Source organism: Typopeltis vanoorti, chromosome 9 (assembly GCF_054136105.1).
Source record: "Typopeltis vanoorti isolate ZY-2024b chromosome 9, IOZ_Tvanoo_1.0, whole genome shotgun sequence".
NCBI classification, from domain to species: Eukaryota; Metazoa; Arthropoda; class Arachnida; order Uropygi; family Thelyphonidae; genus Typopeltis; species Typopeltis vanoorti.
This window is the reverse complement of record NC_143557.1, coordinates 39,110,894-39,134,830: the sequence shown is the minus strand read 5'-3', so window position 1 is coordinate 39,134,830 and position 23,937 is coordinate 39,110,894. Positions and strand designations below refer to the sequence as shown.

At 35.5% G+C, this 23,937-nt stretch overlaps 1 protein-coding gene across 2 annotated transcripts in view; it reads left to right on the top strand.

Moving 5' to 3' along the window:
* The window catches only part of LOC150102986 (uncharacterized), a 181,353-nt gene extending 157,806 nt beyond the window's left edge, over positions 1–23,547 (top strand). For both annotated transcript variants that reach the window (XM_090398416.1, XM_090398415.1), the window contains exons 2-3: positions 1,172–1,286; positions 21,431–23,547. In XM_090398416.1, coding sequence (XP_090254542.1) covers positions 21,465–23,360 — 1,896 coding nt within the window. In that variant the 5' untranslated portion in view covers positions 1,172–1,286; positions 21,431–21,464 and the 3' untranslated portion in view covers positions 23,361–23,547. The remainder of the gene's footprint in view (positions 1–1,171; positions 1,287–21,430) is intronic.
* Positions 23,548–23,937: the final 390 nt, after the last annotated feature.

Genomic DNA, 23,937 nt, shown 5'->3' with positions numbered 1-23,937 from the left:
CAATAGTTTTCTCGACACCACGTTAATCTCTCTCTCTCGTTGCCATATTCACTAAAACTGCATTCAAAGCGTTCTAGGTGCCTAGGGAACGTATCGTGCTTGAAGCGATAGGTAATTCTCGGTAGTCAGGATTTCCTGTAGTTGACTGTGCGAGTTGGAAGACACGAACTGCTTGTAATCCCCTAGCGAAACGAACCGGCACTTCCTGACGCGTGGTTATTTACGTCAGATGTGTGGCGACTCGAGGAATGTAAGTATGCGTTGTTCTTTGGCACTTATGTTCTAAGAGAAAGTAATAGCATAATTTCATTGATTATTTCTTGTTAAATCATCAATTCTCGTACTAAGATACGACGAAAAGATTTCCCTCCTCTCAAAGAGAGTATTTTATTATTTTGTGAATCTCGCTGATGAAATATAGATGTATCGTATTAAGTGTTTGATAATTAAACTAATCTCAGGAAAAAAAAAAAAAAAAGCAAAACGAATGCTAACTTGCGTCAGGATCGCCCGAAAATCAAGTCCAATCAAGATTTTACGAGTTGCACTTGACGCTAGCTAGCAGCCAGCCTCTTCCGAATGGGAACTAAGTTATTTCCTACTCCACCCCCCAATTTAAGCCTTTCAGTTTGTTTACAAAAAAAAAAAAAAAAAAAAAAAAATTAAATCAACTTAATACCATGTTATCCCGATGACAACCCCATTTTCTCCAGAACCCACTTAGACGTGTAGATTTTAACAACCGATGATGTGCCCATTTAGTGGAAGAATAAAATAAAATTATACCAGTAAGCGTAGCAGAATACTAAGTTTTATTTGTCTATTTAGTAATATAGTATTTTATTTCTTAACGGAGAGATAAGTTGTTCCAAATTAGCTAATCCTGAAGAATCAATTTAATTACGTTAAGAGAGATACTGGATACTTACCGAAAGACCCTCGGTCTGAGGTCGAGTTACGTAATAATAAAATTAAGTTTTGACATCAGTGTTACTCGTATGTGATTAACTGAACTTTTTTCTTTAATATTTGACTGAAATTGCTGACAGTAGTGTGTATTTTTGTTGACTGGAAGTTTGCATTTTTTTCAATAGGAAATCTTGAGCTAATTTTAGCGTATCGTGAGGATTGTTTTGAGTACTAATTTTTCTCCTCGTTTGGCTTTCTTTAGAACCAGAAACAGATATCTACCAAAAATGCTGTTTGCATGGCCCACGACGAAAATAATGTATAATGTTGCAGGTTGATTTTTCTTGAATAATCAGAGTGTGCTTGAAATTGAAAGGGTAAGTATTTTACAGGTTAAATCACTTAGTAAATCAATAACTTAATTTATTTTTTGTCCATTTTCAGGTAAATATTATTAAATGTTTCGAGCTTGTAGAACCGAAACTTGTTCTGTGTTTTGTTTTCATGCTGCACTAAAAGCAAGGCAAGCGCTGCTATTTATAAACAAGGTGTTCCACGTGTCTAGTTGATTCGTATCTTTAGTAATTCTTTACTTATTCTAGAAGTTCAATGCAAGTTCACATAGCGTTGAAAATTTTCCTGTAAAGAACTGATCTTTATTGCCCTTCAATATTTATCGTTTTTTTCCCCACTAACCATTAAGATAAAAGAAAATTATTTAATGAAATATGTACAATTAAGCAATATATAAAATCATCCATAAGTACGAGCTTGTATTATTTAAGTTATCCAAACATACATAAAATAAAGTAGAAACGTAGTTGGTCATATGGCCTACTTTTATCAAGCAGCATATCAAATCTGTTAGAACAAAGAGCATTGAACTTGTATGCTGGTTCTACATAACCCTCTCCTTTTATATCGCCCTTTCCTTTTTATATCATGGTGTATTTTTTTAAAGTTAAGCCCACAGTTCATTTAGTACCGTGGGTGGATAAGTAATCGAGAACCCTTTCTCTAGAAATCAAATATGAAACCATTTCAAGCCGATTTAGATAGGACAATCCTATCCCCTCAGTAAGCTAAATAATTACTCCTGGGGATAGGACATGTGCGGGTAGTAAGAAAAGGGTTAATTCTTCCCCTCTTTTGTGTGAAAGGGCTAGCAAGAAACCAATGACAAACATCACAATGAACTACAGCACGCATTCGCAATCGCATCAGTGTTAGGATCTAGCAGTAGTATAATTGAGGTTGGATATTCATCTTGCTACCTGTAAATACACATATGGAATCATTAACTTGTAACTCCTTGAAATAAATACGTTGTGCTCGTTCCTGTTACGCGAGTAAAAACCGTGCGAATCATACTAGAGATCTATTTATTAGATGAAGGCTTTATGACGAGCCTTGTATTATGAAAATAGTACAGAAAACACCAGTTATTCAGTAGGTAAACCATGACATATTTTGTATTAATCCTCATTTTTTGCATATGCAGTAAAGATTGGAAATTAAATATGGAACTGGATAATAGAATAAAATAAGCAAAAAAAAAAAAAACAGCCGAAAGATCCACGATAGTAATGCAGTGTTCAAACGAATTCTAATTTATGGATCTGAGTGGTTCTAGAAATCAGTTCTTCAGTCTTGAGGACTACTGAGTTCTGAGAAAAATTAGGGGAGTAAGCAAATGTTATCAAGGGTAGAAACATGTGAAAAATAAACATTCGAGGTATTTCATATCATTAGCTTTTCGTGCATTAGCATCTGGAAGCTATACGTAAGAAACATAAACAACAAAAAGGGTTTGATCTAGGGAAGTTACAAAACCCAGAGATAAGAAAAACCTGAGTCGAGATAGCACTTATTAAGAATGATGTTATGAGGGTTGATGAATCATGGGACACATGAAAATCTGCCTTCATAAAGATAATAAACATAAAGATAAAAAAAATGTGCTAATGCGAGTACTTTGTCCTGATAGCAGTAAAAAAGAAAGTAACTGCGTTGATCTCACGGATCCACGCAGATCATATAAAAATCATAGGCCAACAAAATATAAAGAGGTTTAGAAAATTCTTAAACGCAAGATCAAAGAAGCAAAAGAAATCTGGATAAAGAAATCGAATTTCTACAGGAAAAGCATGACAGTTTTAATCTACACAAAACGCTGAAAAAGACATCGGGTATATTTAAGAAAAAACAACTGTATCCTTCGAAACAAAAAGGGGAGAAATAATATCTGTAAAGGATAATAAAATGCAAGAATGGGTGAAATATTTAGAACTGTTTAATGATAACGGACAGAACCCAGAAAATACGTATGAACAGATGGAAGTCCATGCGTTCTAAGATCAGAGGTAGAATATGCGCTGAATTAAACTAAAAATGGTAAAGCCTTAGGCCCGGCCCTGATAGAATACCAGCAGAAATAGAAAAGTTATTAGGACAACATTGCTATATTAGAAAAGATATCTTAATAAGATCTACGATACAGCCATAATCCCTCAAAACTGGTTAGTCGATCTTCATCATACTAACTAAAAAGCAAATGCGAAAACTTGTAATGACTAATAGAATGAGTCACGTTCTCAAAATGTTAATGAAAATAATTCAGAAAAGAATATGCAAAAATGTGAAGATGCCATCAGTGATACTCAGTTTAGCTTTAGAAGCATTTTTGGGACGAGAGACTGTTTTCTCGTTCCAAATCTTATCCCAAAAATGTAGTAACCAAAACAAGGTATTCATTTGCTTAATCGACTTCGAGAAAGCATTAGACAAAGTTGAACATACTGAAATGGTCGAATTATTAAAAATAATTGAATTTGATGGTAAAGACACCAGGATTATCAAAAACTTATGTTGGAATCAAAAGGCACCTGTTTTCAAGTTGATATTATTACTACAGACTCCATTAACATCAAACGAGGAGTAAGGCAAGGATGTGTGCCTTTGCCTCTCCTTTTTAACATATAATCAGAAGTCACATTTCAAAAAAATCTAAAAAAAATAAAAGATAAATGTAAATGGTAAAATCATCAATAACATCCAATATGGTGTGATATGATGACACAGCTCTCCTGACTGACAATATTCGGGATCGTCAAAATCTTCTGGAACTAGTGAACGAAGAGTAAAAAAAAATGGGATTAACAATAAATATCACCAAAACTAAATTCATGGTTATAAGCAAGAAACCAATTCTTAATTCATCTTTTTTTTTTTTTTTTTTTTTTTTTAAATTGGAAACAAATAGTGAAAAATTTAAATATCTCGGGTGCTGGTTAAATGAAGATCGCAATCCAGAAATAGAAATAAATGTTAAATTGAAATGGCAAGAAAAAATTTTCTATTGATGAAATGAACACCGTATAACTGCAGTTTTAAAATTTAGAGCTTAGAGTACGCATGGCTAAATTCTATGCATGATCTGCTGTTGTATGGTGCAGAAACTTGGACCTTGAAGATGGATTAAAAAAAAAAAAAATTTTTTTTAGCCTTTGAAATGTGGTTATACAGACGAATGTTAAAAATCTCATGTAAGTCGAATTAGGAAGTACTGGAACAAATGGGGAAATCACGTTAACGTTTAGATATCATAAAAAGAAGGAAAACTGCATATCTTGGTAATTAAAAATAAAGATACGTCAATTGATTATAAAAGGGATGATAAATGGAAGAAGAGAACAAGGCGAAGAAAATCTTGTCTGTCAGACAGTGGACTGGCATGAGCTCTGAGGAACTGTTCAGAGTGGCTGAGGATCGCTCAGAATTTGCCGAGGTGGTGCTGACCTCCGATAGGAGATGGCACTCGAAGAAACATTTGGAGAGTAGCTCATATCGCGCAGTTCAATAAGGTGTAATGGAATGGTCCCTTAAACAAGAGACCATTCTATCGCAACAGTTGACGGGAGATGAAGGATTAGAAAAACAGTGTTTTGAAGCAAAAAGGATAAGACGCGGGGGGGAGAGGAAATAAGATCAAGATGGAGTGATGTAGATACAAGTGTATTAGGAGACTGACATGTAACAAGGACTAAATTGGAGACTTAAATTCGGCTTTTGAAAGAAAACTGATAAGTTCAGTGATCTCATGTTGGACTGACATAGTATCCAATATGCCCCCTTCGTATGTCATGTAGAGTACCAATGTACAGAATATTAAGAGATGCTGAAATATTTTAGAATGTGCATTTCTTTCATATTCAGAATTCATCGAATCGAACTTAATCGAAATGCCTACCAATATATCGTATACCCGAGAGACATGCAACAATAAAGCGAACCAGTGGATTGCCGCTAAGTATTATCCTTATCCCTAACCTAGTAATGGGTTTTTATATGATCCATAAGCATCTTTATCAAATAAGACTAGAAAGCAGTAGACTTGAATTCTTTTTGACTTAGAAGGCTCTCTAACGAGGTGTTCAGTTAGGTCGTACATGGATTTTTATATGGACCTCCCCTCCCCATGTTCTAAGCCTGCAATACGTGAGGTCTCGTGCTAGCCGATGAAAATCCACCGTTAGGTGAAGATATTGACGAAACATCCTTGCCCCGGTGGGATTCGAATTGCAGCCTATTGGATGAAGAGCTGGTACGCTATCTACTCAACTTGCGAGGTCAGCAACAGAATTTACTATTCAATTCTCTCCATCTTCTGATCGATTTTGGAGGTGTTTAGAGTTAAAAAAAAAAAAAAAAAAAAAAAAAAACCACTTTTATATAGGTTTAATTTTGCAGTATTTTCCACTACATAAATGTTAGCATGCAAGGGCACCTTCACGCATGTACGCAATCCGAATATACACATTTCTAAACAGATGCAATGGTTAGACACTTGTAGATCATTCGAAACCCTACCAAACATATTTTTCCTTCATTCATCCTGAACAAGATGGTACAACGAATGTATTTGCGACTCTTTCTAGCTATTGCTAGTCCATGACCAGTGCTCCCCGGTGCACTGCACACCATTCAGCATTAATCATCCTACGATCAGCGCGACACAGCTCATGCAGAGCAGCGAGTGTTTCCTAGGAGAAATTTGAGTAGTGTTTATCTTCGACGTTTGTATTAGCCATAATAGTCACGTGTGCCATTTTCCCTCAGTTGGCGTCTAGTTGCGGAGTTGTCCTTGGAAAATGCCTTCCATTCCAAAGTGGAAAGCACCTGTCAGTGTTTAAGGTGTACCGACATTTGTGCATACACCAAATGTCGTAGTTAATTTCCAATAATGCATTGCAGAGGTATATGCAAACATCCTAATAATTATCCGATATTTTACTCCCAGGTCTTCTGATTTAATTAGCTGGATTCAATTCGATTTTTAAGGTTCTCCAACTTTTTATGCATTTTTTTTTCTGTATTTTTCTTGGCGTGATTTGCTTCCAAAATATCACCAGCTTAACATGGCCGATACTAAAAATCTTAAATACACAAAATTAGTGTATATTGAATACCACATTAGTTCTTAGCCGAATAAGAAACTTTGAAAGGTAGGAAATCTAATCTAAGAGTTTCATGCCGAATATAGATTTAGATTTCCGAATTAGATTTCCTACCTTTTGAGTTTCTTATTCGGCTAAGAAATAATGTGGTATTCAATATCCACTTAATTTTGAATATTTTACTTCGCCGAAGTGAAGCCTGTTGGCTCTTATTTAGTAATAGTCTTAAATACACATTTAGCTTTTACATTTACAGAAGAAATCTGGTAACATTTTACTACATTGCATGAGGATAAAGGGGGAAAAATAACTTCACCTGAGCTGTAGAAATAAGGTCACAACAAATAAAGGAATTATGGAGGAAGAGAAATATTTCACGTAACGTACGTATTCTCTTAAAATGGGAAAAAAAAATATTACAATACCATTAAAAAAATATAGGAAATAATCTATTACCAACCACCTTGTAACTCTGCACAAAAATTGTAAATAACTTACATGAAAGTAATATGAACTTGAACAACTTAGATCTGGAAGATCTTGATAGACGCACTTAAACATGTGATAGAAATATCAGTAAAATATAACTCAAGTTTTTGTCTTAGATTTATATGAAGCATTGGATAGTATAAATTACAGGATATCGTATATATAATAGTGAAGAGAAGAGAAAATGACATTGCAAAGCTTAACAAAGATGTTTTAAATATCATAATGAACTACTAATTATATGAAGAGCCAAAGGCTTCAATTCGGCCACATGAACTTATTTAAGTTAAGGGATATTACATCCCACATTGTTTCATAGCCGAATGAGAACCGCAGAGTTCCTTAATGAACGAAATAAGGTACTGCAATAATGAAACTAATAATAATTATACCTCGAAGATAATTGAAATGGAATAATACAATAAATCTAATCTGCTGTACACATATGGTAGCAGATACAGAAAGTAATTTACAAAGAAAAGTTCATTTCCAACAGTTATTGTCAAAAATATAATATGAAAGTATCAACAGAATAAACAATACTCGTGGTTAGTAGGCAACGAATCAGATGTAAGTCATAAACAGAAAAATCATGTAACAAGTGTTTAAATGGTTAAGAATTCAGATTAACGCAGCGCGTCCTAAGTCCAGTTGGAAGAAAACGGGACACCTGCCCTTCGACTGGAAAAGACCTGGGTCCGATTCTCGACCTGACAAGAGGAATCCTTATATGGACTCCAGTTGGAAGTATTAGTCAATCTCATACGGAGGTTGACGGGGTTTCTAAGCCTTTTTTTTTAACATTTTGAAGTTAAAGTGATTTTTTTGTCTCAAGACACGATAAAAGTGTCCTCAATCGCGTATTGTTCGGATATTGGACTTTCCCTTCCAATTAAATGAAATAAATTTATCACTGAACATGAACTGCAGAAAAACACCTTTCAGAAAAATAATTGATTTTTCGGACGAATCATAGAACGATATTCCTCTGTCCATGCTTCAGAATGTTACTTCTTCAGCTATAATCGTTGTAAATTGACTATCCAGTCTGTTATGAACAAGCGATTAAGTCATTATATGCATTGGAGTTCTGTGTCTAGAAAAGTCAGTGAGAGGCGTCGCTCGAAGTATTAAGAAATCGTAAGATTAGTAAAGATTAACTATGGAAGCAGCGTACTTGCTGTCGACATGGAGGTTATAAAACTCACTTATAGTCCAGAATTAGTACGTGCAGGATGTAGGAAACAGCAACAAGATAACTGGCAATGTAAAAAGTTTCAATAAGGAAGCTGCCAAAACAAGCGCATTCTAAGATGTTGGCAATACTTTAAAATGTAAAGTCATCTGTAGGATTTCCCATCTGAAATTTCTGTTCCAGCAAATTTGCATTTGGCTGTCAAGTACCGAAACGTGTTGACTAAAGTTTTGTATTTTTCGAAAATATTAATTTCTCGGGGTGAGGCATAATTTTTAAAGCCTGGAATGAACATTTTTTGTCAGTTATTTTATGTATTGCGGATTACCGGCTATGCTACACTGCGCCACTTATACACAGTCAAATTTCACAAATCAGTGATTGATTCGTGTTCGCTGTATTTCACTTAATGAAAATTTGATTCATGTTTCCATGATTCTAAGAAGGCTTTTCAAGTGATTCTGAGTAAGGAAGGGAAAAAAAATTGTTTCTGAAGACATTTTTAACTTTCCATTTAGAAAAAAGGATACTGACCTCTAAAGAAAAACTTAGAAAGCTTCTTTCGTTGTGACCACATGGCATAAATGCCTTCCGTTTTCTGCTTCACAAAGACGAGCCCTTTCTACGGAATGTTCCGTGACTTACGGGCTAACCTGTATAATGAGAACACTGTTGGGTTATCCAACAAGAACTAGAAACTCATTTGAGAAATTACAGGAAGTTAAGTGAAAGGTCGCAAGAAGATAAATTACGCGAACAATATGGGAGAAGTGTCAGAGGGCGTCACATTGAAAAATTGAGAGGTGATGAGGAAATATGGTCTGAAAGAAGGAAGCAAGAAAATGCAATAAGGAATTTAAAAAAAAAAATGGCGTGCTTCTGAAAGCACTTTGATAAGATGTTAAACGTAGAAATAATTGACATGAGAAATATAACGTCTGTTTTAGTGGATTGAAATGTTTCATTTCACATTCAAAGATCAAAAACTGAAATATTAAGGCATGTGGCAGTGATGATATAGCAACAAAAATGCACAACTGAAATTGCTGGTATTGATAAATTGCAGGTTAACTTTAATGTGCTTAGAATGAAAAGATAGACAATGGAAAGAATCAATCCCAAGGAAAGGCGATCTCACTGAATGTGAAAATTGGAAAGGAATTAATCTACCATTTAGCTCCCACAGTTTTTGTAAAGTTTTAGGAAATAGGATTAAAAGCGAAAGCATGTTAGGTTAATCTTGGTTTTAGTGAACGAAGTACCGTACATCACATTTTACCTTAAGAAATATCATCTGTACAAAGTATAGTTTTGAACCTCCTTATACTTTTTTCTTTTTTTTTGTCAAAGCTTTTCTCAGTATTGATAGATGTTATGGATAATTATTAGAATTTATGGAATTTCTGATATGATAATAAATGTATGAAGATTAATTTGCAGCTGAATTGTGAAAAAAGTTATTTATTGTTCTCCTCCTTAAGTATAAGAACAATAAAAAGAAATAACATCACAACTGGAAGTTCTAGATTATGCACATGACATTTTAATATCTTCAAAAAATGATATACAAGCAGTATCAGAATCATATTAGACAGCTGAAATGCCTACAATTAATATAAATGAAGGGGGAAAAAGTTTTTAAATTGAACAATAGATGCTAGAAAGAAATTAAAACTGACCAACATGCAGCAGAAGTTAAGAATTTTGTATACTTGATTCTTCTTATTGTGCTATCTTCTATCGAAGGTCAGCGACCATCTTGGCGAACAAACTGCGCTCTTGTGCTAATCTGAGCAGTTGTGCACTGCTCTTTCCTGTCCACGTCTTGATGTTGTCAAACCATGATATTCTTTTTCTTCCTCTAGTTCCTTTGCCACCAATTCTTCCTATCAAAATAGTTTGTAGAAGTTGGTATTTGCTGTTTCTCATGATGTGGCCAAGATATGATGTTTTTCGTTTCTTGATTATTTGTACAAGATGTTTAGCTTTGCCAATGGATTTTAAGACATCTTCATTGGTAATTTTTTCTGTCCATGATATCTTTAGCATTCTTCTGTATAGCCACATCTCAAAGGCTTCGATTTTCTTGATGGTTGTCGCCTTCAATGTCCATGTTTCAACTCCATAGAGCAGAATAGACCACACGTAGCATTTCAGCATTCGCATCTGACTTCCATGTTTAGGTCTTTATTGCAGAATAGTGTTCTCATTTTCATGAAGGACTGCCGTGCAACTTCAATCCTTGTCTTTATATCTATTTCTGGATCCCACCGTTCATTAAGCCAGCAACCAAGATATTTATATCTTGACACTTGATCAATATTTTTCCCATTGAGTGTCAGTTTCATTGATGAGGCTGGATGTTTGCTGATGATCATGTATTTTGTCTTATTGATGTTTATATTTATTCCCATTCTTTGGCTTTCTATGTATACTCTGTCAATGAGTTTTTGGAGATCCATAATATTATCTGCAATTAGCACGGTGTCATCTGCATATCGAAGGTTGTTAACAATCTTTCCATTTATTGTGATTCCCTCTAAATATTCTTCCAATGCTTTTTTAAAGATTACCTCTGTATATATGTTGAACAGGAGTGGTGAGAGCACACATCCTTGTCTCACTCCTCTTTTGATGTTAATATCACTGGTGGTAATGTTGTCTAATTGAACGGTAGCTGACTGATTCCAATACAGATTTGTTATTAGTCTTATGTCTTGTTCGTCTAGCCTTATTTGTTGAAGGACTTCTATTAAGTTAGTGTGTCTGACTTTGTCGAATGCTTTTTCAAAATCTATGAAACACATAAAGACAGATTTCTGTTTTTCTATGCATTTTTGTATCAATATTTGGGTACAGAAAAGGGCCTCTAGTACCAAAACCATTCCGAAAGCCGAATTGTGTTTCACTTAGAGTTTCTTCACTTTTTCTATAAATACGATTCTGAATTACTTTCAAAAATATTTTTAATGTTTGGCTCATTAGACTAATAAGGCGGAAGTCACCACAGAAATTCGCTTTGGGTTTCTTTGGGACAGTGATAAATGTAGATTTGAGCCAATCTGATGGGAATTCATCACTTTCATATATTTTATTAAATAGTTTTTCAAGAAGTTTGATGTTATCTGGTTCTATTAATTTTAAAACTTCTGTTTGCACACCATCTTGTCCACTGGCTTTTCCTGTTTTACTTGTTCGTATAGCATTCTCTATTTCGCATTTCATGATTGCTGGTCCTTGAATGTTATCTTTTATATTTATAGGCTTCTGTCTAGTATCATTGAAAAGTTCTGTTACATATTTTATCCAAATATGTGCTTTATTCTCGTCTTCTAGAACTATTTTTCCATTTTCGTCTCTTAGAGACACTATTTGCTTTTTCCTCAGTTTTCCAGAAATTTCGTTGATTTTCTTATACAGACTGAAATTATCATGTTTCTTCTGAAGCAGTTCAATTTCAGTACATAAATTTTTCATCCAATTTTCCTTGGCTTCTTTTATTTTTTTCTTGATGATGTTATGTGTTTCTGTATACCTGGCAAGGTCTTTGTTTTTGTACATTCTTCTTGTATCAATAAGAGAAAGAATCTCATCTGTCATCCATTCCTGTTGTTTTATATTATTCACATAACCTACTTCTTCAATACTTGTTGTTACGATGGCGTTCTTTAAGCTGTTCCAAAGAGATTCCACACTTTTATTTTCTTCTATATTAATCTGTTGTAATCGCAGGTTAAGCTGTGTCTTCGCACTTTTATTTATGTTCGAGTCTTTCAGTTTTTCTACATCAATTTTCTTTTTCTTCTTTTGTGATTTTTTAGCTGATTTTAATCTAAGACGTACTTCTGCAACTATGGGATTGTGGTCTGATGAGATATCTGCTCCAGGATAAGTCTTTGCACTCTTTATACTACTGTGGAATCTTTTATTTATCAGTATATAATCAATTTGATTTCTGACAATGTTATGTTGGTTATCTTGAGGCGATTTCCAAGTGTACAGTATTCTGGGTGGAAGTTTAAACCAGTATTTGCTATTGTTAGATCTTCTTCCTGACAGAACTGGACTAGGCGATCTCCTCTGTCGTTTCTGGTGCCTAAGCCATGTTCGCCAACAATTTCTCCATCACCCCCTCTTCCCACTTTTGCATTGAAGTCACCCATCACTATGTTTATATCATGTTTCTTTGTTAGGTTTTTAATCTCTTTTAGGTGTTCATAAAACTCTTCAATTCACTTTTGTCAGCTGTGGGTGCATAAGCTTGGATGATATTTATGTTAATGGGGTTTCCCTTAAGTTGTAACAGCTTTATCCTTTCAGAAAATGGAATCCAATTTATTACTGATTTATTGATTTCTTCATCTACTATTACAGCTACACCATGTCGATGTTTGTTCTCATCATTCCCAGTGTAATACATTGTCGTATTATCTTGTTGACACTTTCTAGATCCTGGCCATCTTGTCTCGCAAATTCTCAAAATCCGGATCCCCAGCCTCTTCATTTCTCTTGTGGCATTTCTTAATTTGCCCGCTTCATACAGAGTTCTGACATTCCAAGTTGCAATTTTAAAAGTGGACACCATTTTGAGCCCGGAGATTCTTCGCACCCCTGTCCCATTTAAGGGACGCCGGGAACTTGGGGCCAATTGTAAGGGTTTGCTCGCCATGGTGGTTGTTCTGGAGATAAGGTAGAGCAGTAGTTTCTCCGTTTGCTTTCTGCTCCGCAGTATTACAGACGTACACAATATAATCATATTGCCACCTGCAAATCTCTGATCACAAGCTTTTCTGTCATCATTTGGCTTCAACCTTGTGTCAGTACTGACAATGCTGCTTCCCAATGTTATATAGAGGTATATGCAAACATCCTAATAATTATCCTATATTTTACTCCCAGGTGTTCTGTGTTCTGATTTAATTAGCTGGATATAATTCGATTTTTAAGGTTCTCGAGCAGAATGAACGTTTGTTGATAAATTTGCTCCTGTCTTATACTTGTATGTAAGTAATTGTATTGATATAATACCTTTTAAAATGTGCTGTAATGAATTGTGTCAGTAATATGAAAAAGTAGAGTGTGTTAATTATCGAAATTGATTCAGCAGTTCCTGTAAACTGGTATTACAAAACATTCAAGCCACGTGTTGCGTCAACCGCCATTCTCACCTTGACATTACCTATTAATCCTTCTTCAAGGTCAACAGTCGCGATATGTTCAACGCTAATCGTAAAAGCTGTTAAGGTAAGATAGATAAAAATGAAGCACTTTAATGTTCTTTGGAATGTCGCGAATATTATCATCCTGTATGTATAGATGTAACGGTATCTAAATTTCGTAAAATGTCTAAGGACAAGAAATTAAAATGGGAATGTGAGATTTGTATTAATAGTTCTCCTAAAAATGACCTTAATACTCAAACTAAACTAAATAGAAGCAATGACGGTTTGGATTTAACCAAGGCAGTAATCAAAGATGACAGAGAAGCTGATCTTAGGGTTTTCCTAAGAAAATTCAGGGAACAGGTATTGGAAGATCTAAATGCCATCAAAGTAGAAATTAAAGATGATAACTATGCGATAAGAAGAGAAATAGAAACTCTATTTAAAGCAGACATAAATGATCTGAAGGCACCATTGGAATATAGCTTTGCATGCTTTCAAGATCTTAAGAACAAAGCCGAATGCAACGAAAAGCTAATTAATGACCTCTGCACTACAAACACTGAACTAACAAACGAAAATAAAATACTAAAAGCCCAAATGAATGATCTGAAATGGGAAGTTAATGAAATTCAGCAGTGCTCCAGGATGAACAATATCGAAGTAAATGGTCTACCAGAAGCTCAGAATGAAAATTTGCATACTATAACTGAAAGGTTGGTAAATCGACTTGGAATAAAAAAAGAAAAGAAGGTATCATGCACGTCCACAGAATACCCACTAACAGAAAAACCGACATCAAGCCAGTTATTATTCAGTTAGAAAGCAAGATTACTAAAAATAAATGGATGACGGAGGCAAGAAAACTCAAGATTACAGCTCAACAAATTGATGAACAGTTAAAACCCGTTTCCGTCTACATAAATGAACACTTGACTAAACTTGATAAGCAACTTCTTTATGAAGCAAAACAAATGAGAGCAAGTGGTGCAGTTAAATACGTAATGGGTAAGAGATGGAAACTATTCATGAGAAAGAACGACAAAACTAAAGTGATACGGATAAAAACACTGGACGAACTCAAACAAAGAAGGCAGTAAATCTAAATGTTACTCATGAATAATTGGAGAAATATAAACCTAATGAATTTAAGATTTAACATGAATAACTTAGATCCTGATACACCGGTAAACTGTAAAAATCTATATAATTTAACTTCTGTTAAGAAATTTTTTGATACTACTACAAATTCATCCAAGAATTTCAATATATATCACGTTAATATTAGATCGATAAGGTCAAATTTTGATAATTTAATGTTACAGAGATCCAATCATATATAGATGTACTAGTCTTAAGTGAAATATGGATCAAGCAGCTTGAGGTTGATCATTATTCTCTCGCAGATTACGATATGCATTATGATTGTCGCAATTATAATCGTTCAGGTGGATTAATTCTATAGGCTAAAAAAATTTATAAATTTCACAGAATGAAATTAAAATTGCAAAGTAGTGAAACTATAATGATTTACGATACAGCAATGAATATACTTATAATTGCTATATACCGTGCATGCGATAGCCCAGTAGATATCTTTCTAACAGCGCTAAATAATGTCTTAAAAACCTTAAAATATAATACTATCATACTACTGGGGGATATAAATTTTGACCTTTTATAAGAGCAATAGTAAAACTGAAGAATATAAAAATATATTATCTACTCATGGGTTTCTTGCTTTCATCGATGGCAATACGAGAGAAGTGTACAACTCGACTAGTTGTATTGATCACATATTCATAAGAAACAGAATGGCCTATGAGGTATCCACTGCAATCTACATTAGTAATATAACAGATCACCATTCGATACTTTTGAAACTATCAATACCTGATAGTGTTAACATGAGTTGCACAGGTAGTCAGAATAAACTTGTAATTGGCACCAATTATAATAAATTTGAAAGATACATAAAACATTATCAACTGCCACAAACTGACTTATTTAGACACAAATCAGTTATATGATGAATTTATCAAAACGATTAAATATGCAGACAGTAAATCGTAATATCATAAAACAGTTACTACAAAAAAGGACGTTCACACACACTGGATAACAGACGAACTAAAAAATATGATAAAGACAAAAGAGAAGCTCTACTATAAGCATAAAAAAAATCCATACAATTTAAATTTTGAATATATGCCTATAAAAATTTCATTAAACATCTAAAGGAAAAAATAAAACGGGCAAAAGAACATTATCTGCTATCGAAATTTCTTTCTTGTTGTAATGATAAAAGTAAAGAATGGAGGTTGGTCAATATGATAATAGGTAACACAAAACAGAAAACGCGAGAATTCCCAGAGGGCGATGGCATCGCTGATATACTTAACAAAATGAACAACCACTTTACCAACTATGGCATTTGTGTTTTCGACCCTGCAGAAAGGGAAAAGTATGTCAGTCACCTTCCGTGGATTAAGAATTCCATGAATCTACATGCAGTAAACGAAAATGAAGTGAAGAGTGTAGTAATCGGATTGAAAAAAGTGGGATGTGACAACATAAACGTTAAAAAGCTAAACATTATCATTAGGCATAAATTACAGTTCTTTACAAATATCATTAAAAATCCTTTGAACATGGTAAATTTATAGAACACCTAAAGGCTTCAGTTGTACCGTTATTTAAAGGAGGAAATAGAAATGAAATCAAAAATTACAGACCAATATCTATACTATCCACAATCTCAAAGGTTATTGAAATTCTGATAAAAAAAAAAAAAAAACGCTTAAATAGCTATTTAAATACAATATCCTTTTACGCAACTAATCAAGATGGGTTCAGATCCGGATGCAATACTAAAAAAGCGCTATTGGAGTTTCATAAAAAGGTGTGTAGTGGAATAAATGAAGGAATGCACACAGCAGCTGTTTTTCTCGATATATCTAAAGCGTTCGACTGTGTTCATCATGACCTATTGCTATTGAAAATGTCCAATACTTCATTAGGGGAATTACTAATGACTGGTTCAGATCCTGTCTGAATAATAGAAAACAATATTCCAGCTATGATATATTTAAGAACAACAAACATAATAAAATACGGAGTCCCACAAGGGTCGGTACTAGGACCCATCCCATTTATAATATATGTTAATGATCTATAAATGCAAACTTTTTGGCAAAATGATATCCTTTGCTGACGATACGGCTTTAGTATACACCCAAACAACCCTTGAAGATCTAAAAAATCGGATTAATAGCGATATATTAAAACTAAGTATATGGTTTAGCAACAACGGATTTACCATTAATACCGACAAAACGAGATATATGTACTTTACATTAACAGACAAATTAGATCAGCATAACTATAAAATGGCATGAAAGGAAATGTTGTGATACTCTAAATTGTAAATATAGCTTAATCAAAAAAACAAAAACCGTCAGGTATTTGGGTCTCCATATCGATAGCGATTTGAAGTGGAACTTCCACACCACTTTCTTAACAAATAAGTTTAGGTTCATAATTAACAGAATATATTATGTTAAAAATTTTGTAAATGCATCATTCTTAAGATGTTTATACTATTCCTGGGTAAATTCTTCACTGCAATATGGCATTACCTGTTGGGAAGGAGACTATTATAACAATCTGCTTCCATTAATAAGAATACAAAACAGAATAATTAGAGCCATAACTACTACTGACTTCGCACATTCAACCACTGATCTGTATATCGTTCATAATATTCTACCATTTCAGAAACTATATCTCTATGGTTGTCTGTTGTATGTAAAAAGAAACACTGAACGTTTCTTGGTATATAATGTAGACTATGGATTGCGCTGGGGTCGAAACACACTGGAAGTACCTAAGGCTAACAAGGAACTTTTTCATAAATCTTTCGAGTACATTGCGACGAGTAGCTATAATAAACTTCCGAATGAAATTAAGTCTATAACCTCTGAATATGTATTCAGAAAAAGATTGAGAAACTACCTTATGGGATTAAAGAATGTTGGCAATTATTTTAAACTTATAGTATAAGAGATTATAACTCATATATCATAACCAATTAAGGTATTAATTTACAAATTGGCTCATTCAATTAGGTATTAAAATATCAACATGTACATTATTATAACTGGTAAGGTAGCCCTCTTAGATGCGGTCCCGGACTTTCAGTGTCTGTTTTGAGCTAATTACTTCTCTAGTAACTCCAGTATGGCTACGGCCCTTGGTTACACATATTTGCATTAACTAACTTACATTACTCTAAACCAGTTACTTATAACTATGAAACCATTCGAAATATATTATATTCTAAGTTAAGGGGATAAAAATCCCTTATTGTTTTTCAGCCAGTAAGCGAAACTAAGATCGAAAACTACGATCTGAACGTTTCATGCCGACGAACTGGCGGCGGATCCAAGCGTAAGTGACCACTTGGTAGTGCTCCACCTTTGCAACGAGTTGCAAAGGTGGAGCAAGATCCCTCACTATTCTTGATATTTTCTCATAATGTAAAAACACAGCTCCTAGGAGATGTAGTACTGCTTTACATTATGAAGAGAGGTCACTACCCAGACCGGTTTAAACCTTTTTTTGAGATCTCATCAGTGAGTAGCTAGACCTAGAATATCAGAGTTTAAGTGAAAAGAACTTGCATACTTTCGTTATGCGAATGACAGAAAGGTGTATAGTGACACACTAGCGAGTTCAACTTTGCTAAACTGTATAATTATAAGTTTCAACATATCTTTCACCATAGCTATCTAGTTCTCACAACTTGCATAAATTAATCAATTCTGTAACTCATTGAAGGCCAATCGATATATTTTCTACCCTAACAGTACAAGATGAGCTTCGTATATTTGGTTTGAAACTCTTCTAACAGGACCAAATGCAATCAACGCATGCTGTATTTATGTTCTAAACAAGCATCTATTAAATATCCTCTTCTTAAATTCGTCAGAGTACAACTAATTTTTATAAGAATCGTGATTATAATCCTTTTGCACTCAGTCGAAATAAGCTCGATGTTATTGGTATTGATTAAAACTTCGAATAAAATTGGAGCAAGAATTCAGTGTAGAAGTGAAGAACGTAAATTCTTTATTAACCTAAACACCCAAATCTTTGCATTCATTAACTATTTTTAAAGCCTGGCATTCATCTAGTATATCTTGCTACCGAATCTAATATTTAAATTTGTTCACATTAACTACTTCGTCCACTCTTCCAGCATTTTAAGATTGTCCTTCAAAGAACAGTTCACTAATTTGCATAGCTTCATATCGACTAAGAGAAATGCTACATGTAATATTCGAACATAAATCGTTTATATAGGCATAAGCACTCATTTATGAATATTAAAAAATGGTTCCAACAAACACCGTAATCCGAATCGTTTCTCTTTTGAAGACTCAAAGTACAACTTCGTGTCATCAACTAGTTATTAATTCCGCACAATTTTTTAAAATTCAAATAAATCGCAATATAACCAGTGGTGAGCTATGGAAATTTTAACAAAGGACTCGCATCGTCGAGCAAAAAAAAAAAAAAAAAAAAGCCTAACTTAGCCCTAATAATAGTTATATTGCGACTATGTAGAGCTTCTGACAGATATGATAATTCATGTAGGATATTAATCATTAATATCAATCTTTTAAAAATTCCCAATTCAGAAGTCGGTTTAAAAAGCCCTTATTTGTTTGTCGTTCGATGCAAAATGCTTACATAAAGCTGGGTAATTTCTCCACAAAGCAAGAGCCGTTCGTAAACCGTGAGCTGCTCACCGTGGTCCAAACACACGCCGATCTTTAAAATTTCTATACCAAGGTCTTTTGCAATCGTGTTTAATACTCGTTGACTTTTTGGTGCTTGATGATAAAAAGCGTATAATTTATCAATAAATATTTCAAAATGATTTATTTCTTTAATGTTTTTTATAAAATCGTCTAATGCTAAGTGTAAACGATGAGCGCAATGTCAAATCACAAAGTTGGGAAATTTTTGTAGACGTTTGATTGCAACACCTGATTTGTTTCCTAACATTACACTAGCTCCATCAGAACAAAATGCAATGAGATGATTTTTGATATAGTTATCAGAAAAACCCATGTGAATTTAAAGTAGCAATTATAGTAGCATGTATACATTCCACGATGGTATTTTCTACTTCTACAAGATTATTAAACATTAAGAACAAGGGGCTCGCAAGTTTCAGAAAAATTTAACTAAAGGCTCGCGCGAGCCCTTTATAGCTCATCACTGATCATAACCATTAATTACTTGGTGTTCTGCTCAGCAATGATTTCTCTCCAACATTATCGGTACTTTTTCTAATAACACACAAACTCTCTCTCTTTCTGCATTAATGTACTAGTTGATATTTTTTCCAATGACTCTGCGTAACACTAATATCATTGGTCTATAATTCTGTTTGATGCGACCACCCAATGAACGAATAACCTTAAACTTCCCATCAGAGAAGTATCTTTAATTCATTGAATATCATTAAAAAAAATTTTTTTTGACACACACCAGTTTTCCTACTAACGGAAATATTCCTTTCCTCCACCTTAATCAGTTGCGTACTGATTTTAAATTTCCTTCATCTGTATTATGTCATTTGATGAACCTTGTCACAATCTTTCTTCTAAGTGAAGAGCGTTCTTTTAACACTTACAAAATACAAGTTAAATTCGTCTGCAATCACAGCTGATCATCCAAAATTATTCCAGAGGAGCTAGCTAGTCATGCTTAAATATGGCTATTATCCCAATCTCTTTACTTAGCTATAAAAGTTTTGATTAATCCTAACATTTTTGGCTGGTATAGGCACGGGCAAGCAGGTTTTTCCTCCCGGAAACTCTGGTTTTTCTTCCTGTAAACTCAAGAAAATCGATCGTAGAACCCACATTATTTTCAGACATTAAATATATTGTGTTAGGGACCACGAGATGGCGGCACATTTGAGCCGTCTCTCTTCACTGAGTATCGCTTAATTAGTGATAGCCTTGGGCCATCTATCTCTGATTGGTACCAGTGGAGATTGAACTGCCCACTCAGTCTCCAAAAGTTAGATAGGGCTAAATGGATGGCCTCGCCTACTCCCCGTATACGGGAATAAAAAGGCGGGTTTTTTTTATAATTCGAATTTTGTATTGCGCGTTTTTAATTAACTGTTAACTAGCTGTTGCTTACATTTATCATATAATAGCTGGGTCATCCGATTCTCTTTCCATATAATTTTTCTTTAGGCTCTCACAAGTTTGTTAAAATAATTTACTACTTGTATTAACCACTTCTTTAATTCTGCCAGTCATTATCTGTTCCCACTAATGAAAGAGAATGAACATCCCCCCCCCCCCCAAAAAAAAAAAAAATGCTTGCACTAGTACACTGCTATTTCAGACTAACTTTCGACGCTTTCTTCGCATTTGACATGATCGTCACCACCTTACATACGACAGCTATCACACTCAATACCTTCCTGCCAGAATTCTGTTTGTTCAAACAGGAGGACGCTTTGCATATTATCTTAGTGCTTCAGGGAAATACGGAAAGCATTCGCCTGCCTTCCATCCAACAAGAATTACTTTCTAATGAAAGATATTTACAGAAGAGCCAACAGTTTAGCTAATTAATGTTGACCAGGAGTATCTGTGGTTGAGTCCCTTTTCTTATATAAAAAGGGAGGGGAAGAAGCCTGGAAAAAGGGGGGACTCTGCGGTAATAACTACTTAAATTGAATAAAGTTTAAGGTGCTATGGAAATAAATAAAATGACCAATAAATACAAAACGAATTCCAGTACTGTAAGGAATTTCCATCAGCTGTAACTTCGGTATTTCTAGCGGATTGTCATATCAGTGAACTGCCACGGAAGGATTTTTAGCGAACAAATTTCACAAAAGTACACACATGTGTGAAAGTAACTTGTTAAATTTAACAGTAAAGTTATTTTAGCAGAATTCAGGTAGCTTTCAATGCTAATTACACGTTACATTACATCCCGATGATCACTTACTGCTTTTCAGTTGCTGCCATTTCATTCTTACAATACTAGTTTGTTAACATGAATTGCAGCTACAAAAGCCTGTGCTTAGATATTTAATTATTTAGCAGCTAGAATTGCTTCTTTAAGCTTCAGCTGAATTGGTGCTGTTTTTAAAAGGGATTTTTTTTATTCTTTTTCAGGACCATCGAGGACTTTCACCTATGGGTTCCTAGCATGAGGCAGTTCATCATATTCCGTCGATTGCTTGTCGGCGGTTTTTTGTGCGGACTCGGGCTGGTGTTAATGGTCGTGCAGCAATGGCAGTTTCGTTCGCGCTTCATTTTCAACCACCCGTATTTCACTTATGACCTCGGCACAGAGTTCTTGCATCTCAATCAGACGTGTCTGCTTCGACGCATCCACCCTTTCGACAGCTCGATCTTGCCCTACCTCTGGGAACCCAAGCCGATCGTTTGCCGTTCGCGTCGTCTTCCGTTCACCTTCATCGACGACGATGGATTCCTTCAGTTCAACGAGACGGCGTTGGCGATGTACGGATATTCGCCGACTTCCCTCAACTGCTTGTATAGTCCCATTCTCCGGAAGAACGGTACGGACGACCACATCGTCTATGGCGCCGAAGTGCCGTTCGGTGCCGAAAAGGTTTACGTGAAGCACGATTTCATCAGCGTCACCTGTCGCAACTTCGCCGGGTTTTCGGTGTACACTTATATCCACGCTCAGCTGCCAAACAGGACACGCACAGACTTCGGCCGTGCAGATGGTAATAGGTACAACGTGCTCATCTTCGGACTGGACTCGTTGTCTAGGCTGAGCTTCATCCGACTGCTGCCTAAAACGTATCGGTACCTGACTGAAAGTATGCACGCTTTCGTTTTCCGCGGGATGAACAAAGTGGCCGACAATACTTTTCCCAATCTGGTCGCAATGCTCACTGGAAAAGCTGCTTACGGGCAGGAACTCCTTCATCCGCCGGTCATTCCAAATTTCGATAATTGGCCGATTATCTGGAGGAACTACTCGCGCGCTGGCTACGTCACGTTCTTCGCCGAGGACTTTCCTGAATTCGGGCTCTTCAACTACCTCGCCACGGGATTTGGAAATCCTCCAACGGACTATTACTTCCGTCCTTTTTGGCTGGCTGTCGAACAGTCCTTCACGCTCAAGATGAGTTCTCACATGTGCTTTTCCAACCTTCCCAAGCACTTGCTGCAAGTGCGGTACCTCGAGCAGTTCGTCCGCAAATATCCTCTCACGAGCTACTTCGCGTTTTCATTCCTGGCAGAACTGAGTCACGAGTACATGCCTCAAGTTGCCGAAGCGGATAGCGATTTCGTTTCAATGCTGCAGTACCTACACGCAGAGGGACATCTCAACCGAACGGTGTTCATCTTCATGTCCGATCACGGCCACAGGTTCGATCGAATACGGGAGACGTTCGTGGGCAGGATAGAGGAGAGAATGCCATTCTACGCTCTATACGTTCCGGATTCTCTAGCCAAGGAGCAGCCGCACATTCTCGGTCACCTGGAGACGAACACTGCGAGATTAGTAACGCATTACGACACTTACGACACATTAGTCGATCTTCTGCAATTAGCGGAGAAGGGAACTTCTCTGGGCAAAAGTACGTCTCGCTACGGGGCTTCGCTGTTTGGTCCGCTTCAGGCTAATCGCACCTGCAGTTCTTCAGGAATTCCGGCTCATTACTGTACTTGTGATGAAGAGGTCAAGTTGCCGGTCGATGACCATCGGACAGTGGCGGCTGCGAACGCGATCGTCGAAGAGTTGAACGGCATCATAAAGAAAGAACTGAAGCAAGATGCTCATCTGTGCGCCGAACTCACTTGGAGCCAAATCAAAAGCGCCCACCTCGTGATGCATTTAGAAGTGCCAAACAACCAGTCTGCAACGAATTCATCGCAAAGTACGTTTATCGTTAGAGTGATCGTCGAGGTGAAACCCAGCAACGGTTTGTTTGAGGCTACAGTGATAAATGAGGGCAACATCGCCCGAATTCTCGGGGACATCAGTCGCATCAATAAATACGCCGGACAGTCTTCCTGTATCGAACATCACATTGTACGCAAATATTGCTTTTGTAGCTGACGTGCTATTTTTGCTTAGCAATTACCAATGGAATGCTCAGATCAAATGTTTTTGTAATCTCTTTTAATAACACTTGATAAACGTATACTGCAATTCCAATCGTGCCAATTTTAACATTGATGTTGGTGATAATGTTGTTTACTAATTTTGATGGCATCTACTAATAAATACCACTTTTCTATGTGCATCATCACCTCTGTTCACACAATTTGGATTAGCATATCACTTCATCGTTTTCCTGCAGATATCTTCAAGTATCTACTATCAGTTTATATTTCGAATCTTGGAGGGTTCGTCAAACAGATCCGCTCATGTTGACTTCTTACTGAGGACTACAATCGAGAACTATAATTATACGAATGTTTGAAGTAATACTTTAATGGCAAATTTTTTATCAAAAATTTGCACTCCAGAAAAATACTTGATCTTAACTGTACTTTTAAGATGTGGCGAAAAATTTTCCTCTCTAGCAACTAAACGGAATATTATGCTGTTTCGTTTGAGTCATAAAAAAAACAAACCAAATTGCTTTTTTTGGTCATACTCTTGTCCCAATGAAAGAAATCCATTTCTTTTA